Source organism: Rhinolophus sinicus, linkage group LG09 (genome assembly GCF_036562045.2).
Source record: "Rhinolophus sinicus isolate RSC01 linkage group LG09, ASM3656204v1, whole genome shotgun sequence".
NCBI classification, from domain to species: domain Eukaryota; kingdom Metazoa; phylum Chordata; class Mammalia; order Chiroptera; family Rhinolophidae; genus Rhinolophus; species Rhinolophus sinicus.
The window spans coordinates 12,792,974-12,811,758 of NC_133758.1; the positions used below are offsets into that span (position 1 = coordinate 12,792,974).

General features: G+C 44.6%; 1 protein-coding gene across 13 annotated transcripts in view; it reads right to left on the reverse strand.

Annotated features, from left to right (window-relative positions):
• Positions 1-5,729, reverse strand: part of ZNF532 (zinc finger protein 532) — a 96,450-nt gene extending 90,721 nt beyond the window's left edge. Inside the window, exons 1-4 of one of the 13 annotated variants that reach the window (XM_074339886.1) lie at positions 4,763-5,059; positions 3,995-4,140; positions 3,140-3,221; positions 2,945-3,055 (exon numbers count right to left, since the gene is read on the reverse strand). Coding sequence is in view for 3 of the 13 variants with exons in the window: in XM_074339892.1 (XP_074195993.1) it covers positions 4,827-4,905 (79 nt within the window). In the remaining 10 variants the exon portion in view is untranslated. Of the gene's footprint in view, positions 1-1,058; positions 1,081-2,944; positions 3,056-3,139; positions 3,913-3,994; positions 4,141-4,762; positions 5,064-5,466 lie in introns of those variants that run through there. The other 12 variants (XM_019729288.2, XM_074339887.1, XM_074339885.1 and 9 more) reach the window with 12 other exon arrangements.
• Between the last annotated feature and the right edge of the window lie 13,056 nt (positions 5,730-18,785).

Genomic DNA, 18,785 nt, shown 5'->3' on the forward strand with positions numbered 1-18,785 from the left:
AAAGTTTGGGGGAGCAATGGAACCATTCTTCAGTGGTGGCAGACACACAGTGCTGTACACTTGTCAAAACCCAGAAAACTGTACACCACAGAGTAAATCTTACTGTATATAAATTCAAAAGTTAAAAATTTTTAATTTAATTATGACTCGGTGGATTTCCTTAATGTTTACCACGGCTGCTGTTGTTTTGGGGTTATTGAATTGTATTGATTAGGAAGAGGTGTTAGAGGAATGCGGAGTGGGCAACCCCAGATCTTTTCCAGACACTTCCAGGACTTTTCCTTGGAGTGGTAACCTTTGTGAGGTGCCATATCAGGGCGCCTGCTCCAGCTGCGAACAGCCAGATGGAGTTCTGCTAAGGATATGGGGAAGATTATGCAAAATCAACAGAAGACAGACTGTAACCCCACAGCAATGCCCAAGAAAGCATTTCAAGGGAAGAAACAAAGGGGATGGGAGACGACAAATCCTAAAATTCTAACCCAGCCTAGTCAAAGAAAGGTATAAGCAGAAAATTCCATTTACTTGTTGGACGCCTCCTTCCTAAACCTTCCTTTAGAAAGGAGTCAAGGTGCGGGGCGGATGGATCTCTTTGTGAAAAAAGAGATGACAAGAGTCCTCCCGAACTAGGAGGCTGAGAGTTCTAAAAGCCCCAGGATCCAAAGTTCTCTAACATGGAAAAACTGATTCTAAGTAGGCAAACGACACAAACACGCAAAGGTTCAACAACCAGTGATACTTTCTTTCCAGTGTACCCTCTCTTCAGCCAACCCACACATTCCTCCTCCAAAGGGGACTGGTGCCTGAGAGACTGCCGCAGGCAATCCCAATGGGGGTGGGGGCGCCCTCCGGGCTCCAGCTGTGGCTGCCCCCCAAGGCAACAGTGACAGCCAAACACAGGTCCCGGGCCCAAAAGTAGGTGCCCCCCCTGTTCCCTCCTGGCTCTTCCAGGAAAGAATGCTAATACTGTTACTTGTTCTCCACACTCACATTCACATTCCCAAGCCCAGAAACTCTGATCCCCTCCCTGGGGACCTGGGCCTGCCACATTGTTATACCTCAGCATGAGATCGCCACCTGAGACAGACCTCCATCCAAGATGAGCTCCCTGATTGCTGCCCTGGAGAACCAGCTCTCCAACCTCACACTGCATTTGCAGCTGGAAAGACTGGCCTAAATGCAAAACAAATGCTATTTTCCAGGAGCCTTCTGGGGGGAGGGGGAGGAACAAAGCTAAAAGCCACAGTGAGAGTAAACCAGAACATTCTGTGACATGCAATGCCTTACAAAAAAGGGCTTTTAAACATATTATCCAGAAAGAGTCCTTGCAAGGGGTTAGCAGTCAAAATCAAATAAAAATCACTGACTTTCTAAAGACAGGAGTAAAGGACTAAATTATAAAACAGCTTATTGTATTAAGCTAATTAAGCTTTATCATATTAGCCATCTGAGTTTTAGTTGGCACCAAAAAGGCAGGAGCAGTCCATCATGCAACATGGACTGGTATCTGCTTTGCAAGCACATTTCTGCCCACACTCAGACACAGCACCTCTGGCAGTCCAAAACGATGTAGACTTAAAAACCAATTTTAGCAGAGATTTGTAAAAAATTTTGTCCCATCACGTAAGTTATTTCCTGGTATACCAGTCTGAGATTACATTTATCTCTATAAAAATACTAAAACAGTCTGAGCTAGCCATGCACTCCTGTTTCCCTTTGCCTGTTTTCTCACACTGGATGCTCTGCAATCGTATGAAACCATTTTTAACAATCACAACCCTTGCATACTTGACACCCTCCTCTGCAGATATTCTGGCCACCAACTGCCAGCACACAACCAATTCTAAGATCCTCTGAAAACACATTTCTGAAAAGGCTCTGTTCTGCTGACCGCAAAGAGGAATAAAATACCCTCTTCAAAGTAGGAGAGAAATTTATTTTCAATCATGTCTTCTATGGGCTCCTCTTGACTGTACTTTTTTTTTTTTTTTTTTTACTAAACCAGAAGACAGAACCAGTTCTATCTGTTGATGACATCATATTGGATGTGATTCTGGAGCTGCTGGTTTCCTGTTTGGGGAAGTGGAAGTTCTTTTCACAAGGAACCCCAAGGCAAAATGTTTAGTACTCCCCTGTAAGCTCTCACTGCCTTTGTTCTTCACTTGGCTACAGTCATTACAGCTTTCTTCTCGCCTTCCCTCTAAAACCCCTGCTTCTGGAGGGTGCATAAAAATGCCAGCTCAAATCTAACTGCAATCTCTTAAGGCATTAGGCATTTTCTACCATCCACTGCTGTAAAGCTTTGAGTTAACAGCACCTTTTCACAGACGAAGCCAGACTACCCGCTTTCCTCCTGGTATTGCATTAGGATTTCACATTAAAATGTATGCCACAAATAATCCAATGGCAAACTCACTGTCAACAGCCCCCAAAATCAATAAAAGCCATTCCACCACTTGACTCGGAGTGAAAAACCTTTCAGGTTAACACAGAGAGCAAGGTAAAGGTGATGAAGAACAAAAGGCAAATCTACCTTCAGACTTCTCCAGTCCCAAAAAGGTGGCGAGGCTGCTTCGATTTGGCGAAGTCCTTCCTAGTTTGTAATCATCAGGAAAATGCTACATGTGTATTGCTTTAGTCTTATGCAAAACAGTGCATTCTCCACGAGGCCCTGATGCCTACCATCCTCCAACCTTGCTTCTTTCCAGGCCTGACTCTTCTAAATGACTAGACACATGCGATTGAATGAAGTCCCTGATTTCAGCTGGATAGCAATACCATCATACAGTCACTCTAACCCCATTAAACTTGGATAACATTACGAGTATTTCTTCTCCCCCTCTGAACCCAGTATTATCTCCAGGGTACCAACCCATTGTCAGTCTGTGTCTGAATGGATCTTCAAATAAATACTAAAATTCATGCTCAAAATATCGTATCTCACCTGGTGAACCTTGACCTTTGGGAAAGACTTTGGACCAATGGTTCAGTTACTGTCACACGGTTGCATTCTCTGCAAACATGAAAGGGTTAAAAGCAGCCCCAGTCAACAGGCCTACAAGGAAAAAAAAGACAGCATGTATGCCTCACAGCATCACTGGAAAGCATTTATGCTCATTTCCTAGAACAATATTGTTACCTTTTGGCCTTCATAATAGTCAGAAGTATCCCCAACACCCTTTAGTAGCTTCTAAAAGGAAAAGCACAAAACAGAACATAGCCTGCAAGAGAAAAAAAAAAAAGCATGCAAAGTAGCATTCTCCAGCAACAAACAAACTACCATTACAAATCCATCAGTTCATTTTGGTTTGGTTTTGTTAAAAACACAGAGAAAGAGAGAAAGAGAGACTGCATAAACCAAGTGTCCCCACCCTAGCAAGTCACATTTTTTTTTTCCTTTAATAAGGGTCATAAATCTCAGCTTCTTGTCCATCCCTTAAGCAAAAGAAAAAGGCAGGAAAAGCCCAAGTAAGCTCAGACCTTGCAAACCTGCACCTTTTTCCCCATCTTCTCTACACAGAATCTTTTAGGACTCCATTAGTCACGTACCAGTGCTGTGTGGTGTCTAAGTGTGCATTCACATACTGTGTTGGGATGGTACCTTCCTGCAAGCTCCTGCTTTTGGCTGCCATGAAGGGAGGAAGCTGCTATCCCACTGTAGAAGCTCAGTGACTGCATTGTGTTCAGGAGCTGATCTGCCTCAAACCAGTTTCAGCCGGTTCTGGTCACCCTACATAAAAAAGCTATGGCAACCCTCGCTGAGTTGCCAACAAGTCCCTGAAAATCATCAGCACAGGGGATCTCACTGGGGGTTGCTTTTCCCTTTTAGGTCTTCTTGAGGAGGGGAAGGTCATCAGCCAGCACACAAGCACACAGTCTTGGAAATGCCCACCTCACAAGCACCCCAGAGCCCCTCAGGGCCCATCCCCCCTCCCCTCCACCCCAAAGCCCACCGCAGACACTGTTGCCCCCTCCTTCTCCTTCCCCCACTTACCTCCCACAACCTGGCTCAGATCTTTGTGTACGTGTGTGTCAGTGTGTGTTCTCTGTGTTGGTGGCTGACAAAGAGTCCCCAAGAAAGCAATCTATGTGTGTCTCCTCACACTGGCTGCGTCGGCGGCAGGAGCCGGCCTCGGCCTCCTAGCAGAGTGGTGCTGGCTTGTTGACCAGGCTCCTCTCTGCCTGTCACCCCCACCCCACCCAGCCCCCTCCTCCCGTCCCTCTCCTCTCTCTCCCAGCCCTGTCACCACCACCAACAGCCCCCCCAGTCTCCTCCTCCTCCAACCTTCTCTTCTTTCAAGCACCTGGGGGGAGACGTCCAAATCCTTTCACCTCGGGGCAGAAAACTAGAGATGCCTGGGGTGGGGGTGGGGGGCAAACGAAGGGGCAAAGAGGGGCACAGAGGCCTTTAAAAAGCCTCGGTGCACAGCCAGCGCCGCAGGGGGGAGGAGGCGAGCTCCTGCGCTCACGTGGCCCCCCTCTCTGAACTCGTGGGGCCTAGCAAAACCGGCTCGTCCTCGGCCCCCCAAGGAAGCTGGCGGGGCGCGAAGGCCAGCTGTCCCCAAGGCCAGGGTGGGACAGGCCACTACAGTCAGGCGAAAGGGCCTGAGCCTCACGCGCTCACCCCAACCCGCAGGGGTGGGCACGAGGAGCCGCGCCCCGCCTCGCCCCGGAGCCCACCCGCGCCCCTTCCTACACTGCCCTGTGCCCCTCGCGCGCCCGGCCGCCCTCGCCGCCCCCCGCCCCCCGGGCGCACACCCACCCCCTTCCCGGGGTTGGCCTTTGCAGCGGTCAAGCCCGGGCGTCTGGGCCGCAGCTCGGATGACCTTTGTTCAGCGCGGCGCCGCCGGCTGCTGCTGCTGTGGCTGCTGCTGTCGTCGTAGCGGCGGCCGCGGCGGCTTCCATGTTACGGGCGTGTCATCTGCATTCCCGCTGCCGGGGTCTGTGTGTGTGCGTGTGCGGTGGAGCGGCCTCACCGCCGCCGCCGCCGCCCGGGCTCCCGGGCCGCCCCGCCGCCGCCGCGGCCTCGCCGTGCGCCCGGCCTGGCCCCGCGCCTCCCCGGGCGCCGCGCTCTAGGCCGCGCCGCGGCGGCGGCGGGACGGCCCGCCACGCCGGGGCCTACAGCTGGGGGTGCGGGCCCGGGCGGCGGCGGCTCGGCCCGAGCCGCGAGCGAACAAAAGGGAGCGCGGGAGAGGGGGAGGGGGCGGCCGGTGGGGGAAGGGAGGATTCGGGAGAGAGGAGCGAGAGCGCGAAGCCCCGCGGACGCCCGGCCGGTGCCGGCGCTGCGGAGGGAAGACGAGCCCCGCAGACCTGCCAAGTCTCGCCCATCTGGGGCTGCTGGATCGCAACTTCGCCCCGGAGAGCGGGGTGGTGGTGGTGAGGGGATGGAGGGAGGGCTGCTTGTTTTTTCAAACGACATTTCAGGCGCTCACCCAGTCCTTTCCATGGCCCCAAGCCGCAACTTACTCGAGTGGAAGGAAGCAAGGCCTCGCCAAAGATGGTTGAGAAAGACCGTGAGCCTCTCTACCCAGGATCTTGAAGCCAAGGTGGTGTTTTGTTATCCTCGTAATGGTGGCAAATAAGTAAGAAGAGAGCACGCTATCTTCAGATAAATTCAATCTGAAATTCTCCCTGGAGGTGAAAGAAGGGGCTCCCTTCGCTTTAGTTAGTGGTTTGGAGCCCTGTCCGCCTTAAACTGAGCCACAAAAGAATGGAAGACACCCCCTGGGGTGGGGAGAAAGCCCTGGTGTAAAAGACACACGTTTTGCTTTCAGAGAAAAAGCCACTGGGGCCAGATTGAAACATGGCATGTTCAGTTCATGAAGTCTTTTTTTTTTTTTTTAATGGGGGGGAATGATATGAGTAAACAAGATGTAATAGCTAGGTCTTTAAATTCAGGAAGGGAGGTGGTGTACACATGTAACAAGCACATACTGTACGTACAGCAGGTGGTCAAAGCCTACAGAACACAAAAAGATAACACATATAAACCCGTAAAGACCACAAAGGTGTGTATAGTCGTTAACACATCTGAAAGGGAGACAATACGTTACCACCAGGTCAGGCATGCTATTTTTCCAGCCCTGTGTCCTGGTTCCTACGTGATTCACAGACCTGCACTCAATTGAGAGAGCCTTTAAAACGAGAGAGAAACCCCATGTCAAGCTGATTGTGCGTACCCTAGAAATAGGACAAAATAGAAAGATCTGAAAAAATGTCACCATAATCTCTTAAAAAGGCTCACTCCTGTTTGATCGGACCCTGAAGATACTACTATTACTCAAGTAGCAGTGAAAACTCCCAGCAGAGGAAACGTTCCTGTGTGGCCTATTTTAAATTAGATCAATTGATTAATATTCGCGAACTGCTGGGAAATTGTTTTGTTTTGTTTAAATCTCAGTATGCCTCTCCTTTGCATTCACTTCCATTGAGGAAGCCATTGTCCTCTGTTATGGGGACACGGTATGATGTAAATTGAAGTAGCATTTTTGCTATTTAAGGCTTTTCATGTAAATGAACCAAATGATTGTCTTGCAGAAGATTTGTTGGTCTTTCATTTCAAACAGCAAATCGTTTGAAGTTGCACATAAATTGGGACACATATTTACACGTGTTTAGAAAGACCTATGTAGTCTGCAAATTTTGCCAGCCACGGCATCACATTTATCAGTGTTACAAGATGATGAAATTGAAACTCTCATCTTCTTTTAGCCTGAAAACAGTGTCAGTATTCTGTGGGTTGAGTTTCAACTTTACCTGGGCTTCATTTCATTTGAAAGGAGGCCTTTTTCCTTCTCCCAAAGGTGGGCCTTTATTAATATGCACGTGAAACATTGCATGTATTGAAAAGTATCCAAAGACCTGCTAATCTGAAATCTTGGTACGCTACATGTATTACAACATATGGAATTTCGTAACATGCATTTTATAGGAAATCCTAGGTTTCCTAGATTTGAAATCTTTGTTTACTTCAAATACTTTCTTGCCCCTCCCCCACTCCCTTCTCTCAAAAGACTTGAAAGCACGGCACTGCAGTGTTTGAATGGTTAGAAGAATTGCACTAAAGTCTGGATTGCTTATCGCAAAGTGTCTTCAGTGTAGAACTGCTTCATGGCTTCATAATGCCAAATACTTTTTGAGCAGAGCTTTGTACAAAGCCGTGTTTTGGTCAAGGCTCAACTGGAAGAAATTAGTTTGAAAGCACAATTCATCATTTGCACAAACGACGACAAATTAACATTGCATCTGCTTTTAAAACCCATAAACAACCAAAAGTAAAAGAGAATTGTTTGCAATTTAACTCAGTTCTATTTTTACAGAGAGGAATTTGGAGAAACCCCTTTGCCAGGTAGACCAATAGTTCAAAAGCAGAGCACCCATCTTAGTCCATTCGATGCAATCATTGAATTTCACAGCAGAAGAAAGCTGTTTTTAGTGTAATTTTTTACAAAATGACACCACCCCTCTTCCAAAAAATCAGTACAAAGGTTCATGCTATTCTACATGTGTAAGGCTATCTTGGGCACCACTCCACTTTCGGCAACAATAGAAGTAACTCCACTGCAAGAATGAAATAAACTATTATTTGAGTGCTGTTGGTAAGAAAGGACAGAACAAAGAAATCATATCATTATTATGCCAAAGAGAAACTAAAGGAATTCCAAACCCTTTCGGATTTTGTTGTTCCTGTTTTTATTGCTAACTCTCAATGTCTGAGTTTTTCCTCCAATCAGTGTATTGCAAAATCCCAGCTTTTTTTTTTTTAATCCTTTTGTGGTTTGAAGCCAGCTTTGCAGGCGTGTATATATAGATATCAGTCTTCACATCATATTTCCCCTCCAAATTCCACTATGAAATTTGGAAATTCCTTTGTTAGGCAAAGCACACAAAGGTGCGTTCCTTGAGGGAAAGGAGAACGAAGACAAAAAGAAAAGCCTTTTCTTTATCTCACCATCAAATGGCCTTACAAGCCACTCCTCAACTGCCAGCCCCGTGACTTGAGCTACACATTTTTTAGCTCAAAACTAAGCTAGGCCTAAGCGTTTGTACAGAGTTTAATATGTTCAATTCATTGGTGTGTTTTTAAAGTAATTATTATACTGCTCAACACTGCACTAGCATTATAATTGAAACATCTGAAGCTGAGCGGCCAGCAAAGAAAAGGGGGGGGAAAAAGTCCGGTTTTTTTTATTTTTAACATCAACATAGTGATAGAATCAGGATTTTCGGTTGTTGTATTTTCCAAAAACATACCCTTGAAAGAGATGATAAGCAGATTTAAATTATTATTAGTCTGTCAGAAGGGGAGGTCTAGGAAAGGATTTCCCTTATCCTTTGTTAGTGATTTCATAAATAGATTTTCTGCAGCAAAGCCACCTCCCTGCTCCCAAACCCTAATTTGGAAATGCCTACAAAGGCTTTTCATCACTCAGACACCTGAAGGGTTGGGGACTGTGTTCTATTAAAAGATAAACTGAGGCATATTAAATGTTAAGACTTTATTTGAGCAAAAATCTGTGCTAATCGGGCAGTGCCAAACTGGAAGTGGTTAGGAACGCTCCACCTACAGGAGCCAAGGAAAGACAGTGAATGTGCAGAAACAAAGAAATTATTTAACCGGCTCTAGCTTACAGCCCAGTTAGCGGTTTATGACTGATTGCCCTAGCGTTTCGATTTTCTAACCTTGAGGTATTTACAGGCTTAGATTTTGGTTTACTTACAGAAGTCACCACAGGATGAGAGCTACCTCAGTCCAATGGCCTCCTTGTTTAATTCACAGTTCAAAGTTGGGCCCATAGATATCTCATTGACATCCTGGCTTCTGGATGGATCCACTAATCTTTGTCTCCCACTGTCTTTTTTAGGCCTACATGCTGGAAAGGCAGCCTTGCCCAAGGAAAGAGAAGGGTAGGGAAACAAAGAAAGTGTTGTTTTATGAACTCTAGAGAATCACAGAAGAGCCAGAAAGTATGGGGGTTGGGAGACCAGCAAAGGATTCTTCAAGCACTGTGACAAGGCCTGTTGAGAACTGTGTAAGATTTCCTACCCCTCTGTAACTTTTACATCATACTTGGGCTTCTTTGAAAGGAACTGATGTTTGGGCTTGTTTCCTATGCTCTAAGTCCAAGAGGAGGGGAAGAGAAAGAAGAGAAAGCCAGACAAATATCTGAGAAAAGGAAAAGCAAGCAGGCTTAATCCTTCCAGATGGAGAAGGGAACACGCAGGAAATGGAGACTCAGCTTCACCTGAGAACAGGTCTCATTGTTCCCCCGTAGCCTTGAGGCTTCCTGGGCACTATGTATATGAATTTTCATCTTTGCATCTACCCCAATACTCCCACCATCCACACCAGTTAGCACAATGTCTTGCACATCCCATAGTTGAAATTAACTAGTTATTTGTGAGTGAACTAAGGAATGGATAATAAACCTACAGGCCCCTAAAAGTAAGCATGTCCAAGAATAAATATAAGATCTTTTGGGGCCGGCCCGGCGGCTCAGGCGGTTGGAGCTCCGTGCTCCTAACTCCGAAGGCTGCTGGTTCGATTCCCACATGGGCCAGTGAGCTCTCAACCACAAGGTTGCCAGTTCAATTCCTCCAGTCCCGCAAGGGATGGTGGGCTGCGCCCCTTGCAACTAGCAACGGTAACTTGACCTGGAGCTGAGCTGCGCCCTCCACAACTAAGATTGAAAGGAGAACAACTTGACTTGGAAAAAAGTCCTGGAAGTACACACTTTTCCCCAATAAAGTCCTGTTCCCCTTCCCCAATAAAAAAAAAAAGATCTTTTGCACTGGGGTGGACACTGTAGTACTTTGTCTAGAGAACCTCTCTTCAGGGTGTACACCAAACCCCTAGTTGCTGAGACTATTAGCTACTGAGCACTCACAGCTGAATCCCTCCCTGCAAACTGCCTTGGCTACCATCTTGTGTCAGTTCCTGGAAACTCTCTTGACCAAGTTTACACCACCCCCCAACCCCCTACACCCACCACCACCACCTGACTCCTGCCCCTGCCCCAGGGAGCAGACAATGTCTAGCTGATGTAGAGATACACAGGCTTGGCCCACTTGCCTTAATTTGGGCAAATTCTAAAGGGCCACCCAAGCTCCAGTGTTTCCTGTAAATTGGATGAGTTCTCAGTCTCCAGAGCATTGTAGGTCAACTTTTCCTTCTGCCTAATCCTGCCTTCTTCAGTCCCTCACGAGTAGATTTCCAGAGAGTATCCAGAGCCTATTTCTAGGAAACTCAGCCCCATGTCCCCATTGACTCCACTCTCTGATGGCATTTCCTTAACCTCCCATCTACTCCATCGTCATGTGCTGTAGATTCTACCTCCCACGTCTCTGTGGATTCCAATCCCTCTGTCCATGTCCATCACCCCGAATCAACCTCTGGCCCTTCACTTGAACGTGGAACTGGTCACTAACTGATCTCCAGGCCTCCAACAGGACCAACTTCCAATACTATATCCTCCACACTGAAAACTCTGAGAAACTTTCTAAAGATATCATCTCTGCTCAAACCTTTTCATCTCTCTCTATTGTCCTTAGAATAAGGTCCAGACTCAATAAAAATGACCTAGATGGCTCTCCATGAGTCAACCCGTTTGCCTGCCCACATCCCTGCTTCTCCCTCCTCACATCCGATCTTGTTGAACTTTTTGTTCTTTGAATTAGACCTGATTGCTCTCACTGGCAGGCCTTCACATTGCTATCCGTCTTTCAGAAAGACTCTCCCCACCCTTCCCCAGTCCCCTTCATCTAACTCCCATTTATCTTTAGGTCTAAATTTATGTCACTCACTTAGAGAAGCTTTCCCTGACTTCTCCTCACACATACAAGCTTAGTATGGGTGCCCCTGACATGTGTCCCTAAGTTGTCCTTTTCACATGATATTCAACGTTTACTTGGCTCTCTGCCCATGAGATAAGAAACCTGTGAGGTCAAGGATAGTGACACTTTGGCTCACCCAGGTCTCCCCAATGGCATCACACACAGAAAGACATTTAAATATTAGATGTTCAGAACATCAAGATTGATTAAAAATGCCTATAGGGTTTTTTTCAATGATGTTGAGAGATAAGAGATGAGCAAATGCTTTATAATTTTTGCTAAACTTAATCATAAATTTATTTAATGCCAAAAGACCAAAAGCCAGATAGCACTGGGGAAACATTGGTTATTTCTGGAAAGGTAGAAAACACAAATATAAACAAACAAATGTTAAAATATGAAAATAAAAACCAGAAAATATGACTGCAAAATAAAATACATTCGTTTGTCGGCAAACAGTTGGAAGACGCTTAAAAAATATTGCTGTAGATTTGAAGCAACATGTATTAGAATAAATTACACAGTGTGGGAGGATTGTTCTACTGTTGAAAGAAAAGTGCAGCTATTTCTAACAGGCTGCTACTTAGGGTATATGCTTGATCCTGTTCCAACGATGACATCTCTGAAAAAAACTTATTTTTTATGAATGAGTAAACAAAAAGTTTAGCAGAGAAGGTATATTCTCAACAGTAAATGATTTCTTTCATCAAAACAACATATGATTTTTTTTTTTTTTAACTGTGTAACGATAACAACTGAAGAAGCAGCTTCTATACAGAAAGTTAAAATTCTGGGATTAAATTACAAAAATTCCAATACAAAAAAAATTCATCACTGAATCATTCACAGATAAGCTATTACGGCCAAGAAACTGAAGCCAGAAGTTCATAAATTGCTACAGGATATCATCAGGGAGGTTAATTTTATTTTTAGGAGGAAGGGGTGTGAAGGACTTCACGACAATCTCTTTAAGAGGAACTCTATTGTTGAATAACTATGGTGTGCATCTGAAACAAACATAACATTGTATTAGCTAGATTTTCATAAAAATCTTAAGTAAAAATAAAAAGAGGTCCTCTACTGCACTTTGAAAGATGAGGTGTGACTATTAAAATCTTTTGTATCATTCACTGATTTGCTGGTCATGTTACGGCAAAGAACTTAAAGTTATTCACTGTCCTTTTAAAAAGAGTAGTTTCAAACTTGCTGACCTTTTCTTTTGGTAAATGCTGTCCATAATATGCTACCTGGCAGATATTTTGTTAGAACAAAAAATGTTTAGTCGGTCTTTCTGAGGTAAAGATAATATTTAACCACCGAAAAAGAACTGATTGCTTCTAGAAAGAAAAGTCATGCTATGGAAAGAGCATTTTAGAAACAGATGTTGGGAAATCACTCATGATTTGGTGCTTAAAAGCTATATATGAGTATTACTTTAGACAACTCTCAGATATGTACGCTTAAAATATCATAAACAGAATTTCCTAAACTGTTAATAAAAAACTCCCAGGTGACATGTTTCAGTGTGTTTGAACCTATTGGTTTAAACTTAAAAATCAAATGCAACATCTTCCAATTTACATTGCAGGAACAATTGACTGACATGGGGAAACAGATTCATCACCTGAATTTCAGCTAAACCTTTGGTGTAATTGGTAAGTGGGATTGAAAAATGAGAATTATCATTAAGTAAGTGGTGAAAATAATCCATCTCTTCCAATGGTACACAACTTTAAGAAAGCATCTTTTCCTACCATGACAATGATTAAAACAACCAAAGTTGAAAAAAAAACTCAATTTAGAACAAGACCCTCAAATTCCTTTATCACAATGTTATACCAAGATTTCCCCTCCCAAAAAAACATGTTCAATATTAAGAATTTTAATGACAGCATAATAGTTTATACTGCTAATAAAGGAAGTTAAATTTTAATATTTTTAGCCCATTATTTCATCCTTATATGTCTATTTTTGTGTATAATTTGTAATATATATGGCAGAATAGTACTCCCTACATTTAATTTATAAGTGAATATATAGGTGTGATGGATCAAGGGTCTAAAAGTCACTGGGTTCAAAAAATGTCCTTGAGTAGATGAGCTCAACTTTTGCTGGACACAGTGAAAACCTGTACTCCTTAGTTTCACTGCACTGACAGTCTAGATTTGTGGAAATAAAATGTATGTGGCGCTGAATATTCCAAGTATCAGATAAATAATCATCATCACACCCTTTTAGAGTTTCCACCTTAGCCTCTCACCAAATGTAAAGGTCTAGGTGACATCACTTACAGAGAGTTCCTGGGTCCTCCCTTTCCGGCAGGGCTTCATCTCTGACCTTGCTCCATCCATCTTGTCCATCCCACCCCATCATGTATAGTGTGAAGTCAACTCAACTGCAGCACCAGGAAACTTGAGAGCATAAACCACGACCAGCTACCTCAGGCACCAGGCACCACATACCATGCACACCACTCAATAGCTTTGCAAAGAACGTTAAATAAATCCCTCTAGGTGCTCTAAACACAAATTAAGTCAACAGGAATAAAGAATCTTTCCCTTAGGGCATAAAATAAACCCTCTGGTCCCTTTTTGGCTGCCATCCTTAATGAAACAATAGTCTGAAACATTTTCCCTCCTTTGGGAATTCTGCATGGGGCTCCTCACACCAGCACCTTCTTGAAATTCTCCCTTAACTTCCATGACACCTCTCCCCGTCCCATAAAGACCATTCCTTCTCAGTCTTTCCTCTTAGCTGATTTTTCTTCATTCCTGTTAAATACGGATTTTCCTCATGGTTCTATCTGTGACCCTCATGGGTCCATCTGTGAACGCTTTTCCTCATGGTTCTATCTGTGACCCTCATGGGTCCATCTGTGAACCCTTTTCCTCATGGTTCTATCTGGGACCCTCTTCTTTTCTAAATCTCTGCTTCTTGGCAAAACACATTCACTCTTAGGGCTTCAAGTATCTCTTTATTCTGGATCCCCAAATCTGGGTTTCTATTCCTAACATCTCCCTAACTCCAGATTGCCATGAACTGCCAAGTAAACTAGGGAAATGACTGACGATTTCCAACCCAGGAGGTCCAAACACATGCTCCCCCGGTTCTATCCTCCACTGCCATGCCACCCCATGGAACCAAACCCCTTTCCCCACCCCTGCCAGATTCCACGCCCCCCTCCACATCCAAGAGGAGAGTGTTGCAGTTCTTTCTGCAGCCTTCCCAACATACTTGCCCTCTGCTCCTACCTGCCGTGATGTCTTGGTTTAAGCACACATCTCTCACCTGATCCCTGTAGAGACTTAACTAATCAACTTCTTTTCAATCAATTTCTTCTCACCAAACCGCCCATAAGCAACAGTTTATCATATGAAGTGCATATAAACCATGTTATTCCTTCCCTCTAAAAAAAAAAAAAAGACCCTCTTTTCAAAAGCTGCCTCCCCAAACATGATCATCACAACCTGTTGATAAGGGAAAGTTCAGGTTGAGGCTTACCGTGGTAAGTAAGGAAGAACACCACCCTGAAAAGCTTGGGCAGGAAGGTCAGAATTTAATGAGAATTGCCAGTTTGATTTAAGGCGGAATTGGCAGGGAGGTATACGAGCTCAGGACTGGGGGACTGGGGGGAACAGCAAGGTGAGGACTTTGAAGTCAGGGGTTTAAAGAATCTTAGAGCACTGACTATTGTGTCTTTTCCATAGAAGAGTTGATTGGTCTTTGGAGAAGTTCTTCCAAGAAACAATCAAACCATTGTCTTGGGCAGATGAGTTCTGGAAGAATTTAAAAAATGCTAATGAAGATAATGGAATAGCAAAGTCATGTTAATGTAGATTCTAAGGTGTAGTTTAAATTTTCAATGTCCAGGCTGGGTGGGGTGGGGGTAGCCCATTTTGGTTCTCGCTGATTTTGTCCCCTCAGGTCCTTTCTAAATTGACTCCAGCCTCATCTTTCCATCTCATCCATCCTGTCTGAGGTTGTAGTGCCAAGTGACCGGAGAGGAAAGAGAACACACACAGAAGTATCCTAAAGCCTTCCTCTCTGGAACCTACTAAATAATAAAGCATTTGGATAAATAATAAAGCATTTGGGAAAATCTCAATAAAGAGATCTGATCCCTTTTTCCTTAGCAAAGCCAGAAAGTCTTGCCATAAACGAGGGGGAAATTCTTGCCATCTGTAAAACAAGACCACTGCAGTACTCCTGCAAGATCAGGTGGGTAGGATCTGAGGGACCCCAAGGGCAGAGCTGGGAAAAGAACAACGTTGTGATTTTCATTCTCTTAACCTGTTTATTTTAAAAAAATAAAATATTTTTATTGTTTCTGTTACGAAACTTGTTGCAGAAAAAAATTTCCTTTCTTATTATTGTCTTAGTTAAGATGTGACTATGTAAGCACTTAACATTAAATCGCAAAAGCCCATGAAGATATATAAAGCCAGGAAGGCCTCCCTTTGTCTTAGAGCTGTGGATCTCTAGGTAGCATTTGGAAAACCGTTCTTTATCTGCATCCAGGGCACTTTCCAAGGATGGATGCTACAGCCATGAACTGTATGTGCAAGTGTAGAAATAAGAGGGACACTAACACTCATACCAAACTATTATGCCTGTAGGATGGGGTTTAAAGCAGGCCTTCTACCTGACTGACTCACCTGTGTTGGAGATCCCAGTAATACTCTCTGGCATGGAGAAATGTACTAGCATAAGGTCCCAAAGGAACTCTCATAGCCCCTGGTATAGAGATTGGAGGCTGCATTCCTTTCCAGGCCATGCTCAGCAATTCCCTGTATTAACCTGTCTCCTTTCCATTCTTTGTCTTTTTCCATCCTGGACCACTGAGACTTTGATAAACATATTGTAGAATTGGCATCTAGTATGAATGGCTAATAGAACTGTGGACTGACCCAGAGTTAGACCAGCCCCAGTGTTAAAGAATCAGAGACAACAGGCCCAACATGGAGTCACTTGTGCTAAGCCCCACATCAGCAAACCGAGACTTAGTAGTTACCTGACTTCAGTTGCATCCTCTCCCGGGAATGGGACCTTTAACCAGTCAATCTGAAAATTACCTCATCAGAACTGGTGAGGTCATCTGTACAATAGGTCCCCACCCTTCCCCCAGAGAAAGGTGACCTTGCCTGATTCTACTCTGTCAGAAACTTCTTTTTCCCGCCCCCTTTTGCCTCCCATTTTATAAGGTCCTTTCTATTTGCTAGATGGGCTGCTGCCCAATTCATGAATCACTGAATAAAGCCAATTTGGTCTTTAAATTTATCAGTTGAGGGCGACCAGATAACTCAGATGGTTAGAGCGCGAGCTCTGAGCAACAGGGTTGCTGGTTCAATTCCCACATGGGCCAGTGAGCTGCGCCCTCCACAACTAGGTTGAAGACAACAAGCTGCCACTGAGCTGCCTCAGGGGCGGCCGGATGGCCCAATTGGTTAGAGCATGAGCTCTCAGCAACAAGGTTGCCAGTTTGACTCCCCCAAGGGATGGTAGGCTGCGGCCCCTGCAACTAGATTGAAAAAACGGCAGCTGGACTTGGAGCTGAGCTGCGCTTTCCACAACTAAGATTGAAAGGACAACAACTTGGACTGGAGCTGATGGGTCCTGGGAAAATACACAGTTCCCCAATAAAGTAAGAAAGAAAAAAAAAAGATATCTCACCTTAAAAAAAAAAATTTACTCAGTAGAAATTTGGTTTTTTAGCATCAGTTATTAAAAGCTTGCTGGTGCAGAGCCCAATTCTTGACACTGGAATTGGACCTCAGAGCCTCTGAAGTCTGGTTCCTGCTCTCTTGGATATTCTTTCCACAGATATCTACCTGCCTGATTCCCTCCCTCACTTCATTCATGTCTCTGCTCAATTGTCACCTGTCAGAGGGAGCTTCCCTGACCACCCTTACTAAAATTGCACCTTTCCATCCCTAGCTAGCTAGCCCTTTACTCTGCTGTATTTGTTCCACGGCGCTTACCACTACCCGGCATTATATTTAAGTTTACCGCATAAAATACAATGCCATCTTCCGAACCTACTTATACAAAAAAATTATTCATTGTTCCTCTGAAATTCAAATTTTACTAGGTGTCTTGTATTTTTATTTGCTAAATCTTGCAACCCTAATTATATTGCATCTTTAATTCCTTGCCTTCCCATTCAAACGCAGGCTCCAGAGGCAAAGATGTGGTCTGCTGGGTTCACTGCTCTAAATTCCCAAATGTAGTGTTCTGGAACCTGGTCAGGCTTGGTACGCTGCAGGCACTAATAAGTATTCAGGAGTGAAGGAAGAAAGCACAAAGCAATACGGCACCAACTGAGGACTTAGGGCCAGCAGGACAAAGCATGCCATATTTCCATCTGGCCTCCGCTGTCTCGTTGGAAAATTTTCAATTGTAACGGGGATTCCAAGGATGAAAACATTTGCTTTCTGGTCCAGATACTGGATTAAGACCACCAGTACATACCCAACTGCCAAACCCCAGGCAAAGGACAGCTTACAAATCCTGCTGACACAAATCAGAATTAAGCCATACATTTGGCAGTAAAAACAAAATCCTTTCTCTGTTTTTAACATACCCTTATCCATCCCTTGTCTTGCCCAGTATCCCCCATCTATAATCACCCGACTTCTTCCCCCAACTGCATTCACTCTGTTATCCCTCTATTGGGCACTCGTTTCCATAAGCTAGAAAACAAAACTACACCCATCAAATATTGTCCTCAACAGCTAGTCTTCAAAATACTTGGATGTGTCTAGGGTGACAGTTTGGGCAGCTTCATCTGCTGTTCTGACAACCGAGTATTGTTAGTTTTGACTCGGTTACTTAGAGAAGACTTTGTAATTCTCCTCCAATCACTCATGTCTATTTACTCAGCTAAGTAACTCTTGTGACCCATGGCATTCCTCTTCTGGGTCTTTTCCAGAGGCAGGAAGCCAGAGCAGTGGTCGGAGGCACATAAAGCAAACCTTTTCTACCCAGCAGCAGCAAATAAGTGCTTCTTGCCATGGTTTGAGGTTGGTTTTTACCCAGAAGGAAGCCAAATGTTCTTTTCCTTCTGCCTGTCTGACATCTCACCTACCTGGAGGAAAACAAACAAACAAAAACAACCAGAAAACATCTACGTTTATACAAATAAGTTGCCATGTATGTGTTTTTCTTGCTAATTCCTTTAAGCTTGGCTGTGCCTTTACCCTCCAGCATAATTATGAGCAACGTATATCTCAGTACACAATGAACTGACCAAACACCAACAATATAGTGGTGGGATGCAGGAAGAAAGTGAGGTGAACAGGGACAGATTGCTACTGAAAACCTGCCAAGAAAATTGCAAAGATCCAAGAAACCACCCTCAAGAGAACAAGTCAAAACAAGCGCAAGACCTAGACAGCCAGACAGGTTGGTGCTGAGGTTCAGAAAAGAGATACTAACACTGGGCTGTCTTGCTTTGGAGCTCTTGTGAATCTGCTATGTTCTGTCCAACATAACGTTATTTCTCAAGTTCATACAACCTTCTCCTGCCTTCATGGGTGAGCCGTATTCAGAACAAAGCTTTTATGCTCTCAATAGTTGCAGAGTTTGCTATACTTCTGTGGTTCTCGCCTTTGTTTCTGTTTCTCCTAGTACCGCAACTTCCCTTGAGCTGCCAGGAGTTATGTCTGCCCTTGGGGGGGGGGGGACGGGGGGGGGGGACGGACACCTACTTCTGGCAGCTCCTCCTTTTCTAATCAGCGATTGAAACCAAGTAACCAAGTTCGTAAGAACAGTGACTCAACTTAGAGGAGGAGCTCCACCTTCCTGCAGTTTCCATCCTTGGGCAGTTGGTAATCTTCCCCCTCCCCCTCCATTCCTCAGATCCGTGTTTGTGTAGCTGGCTGCAGGATCTGGGACTTGTTTGGGTGTGTGATGTATTACAGTAACAGGGATAATACCCAACATTCGGGCGTACT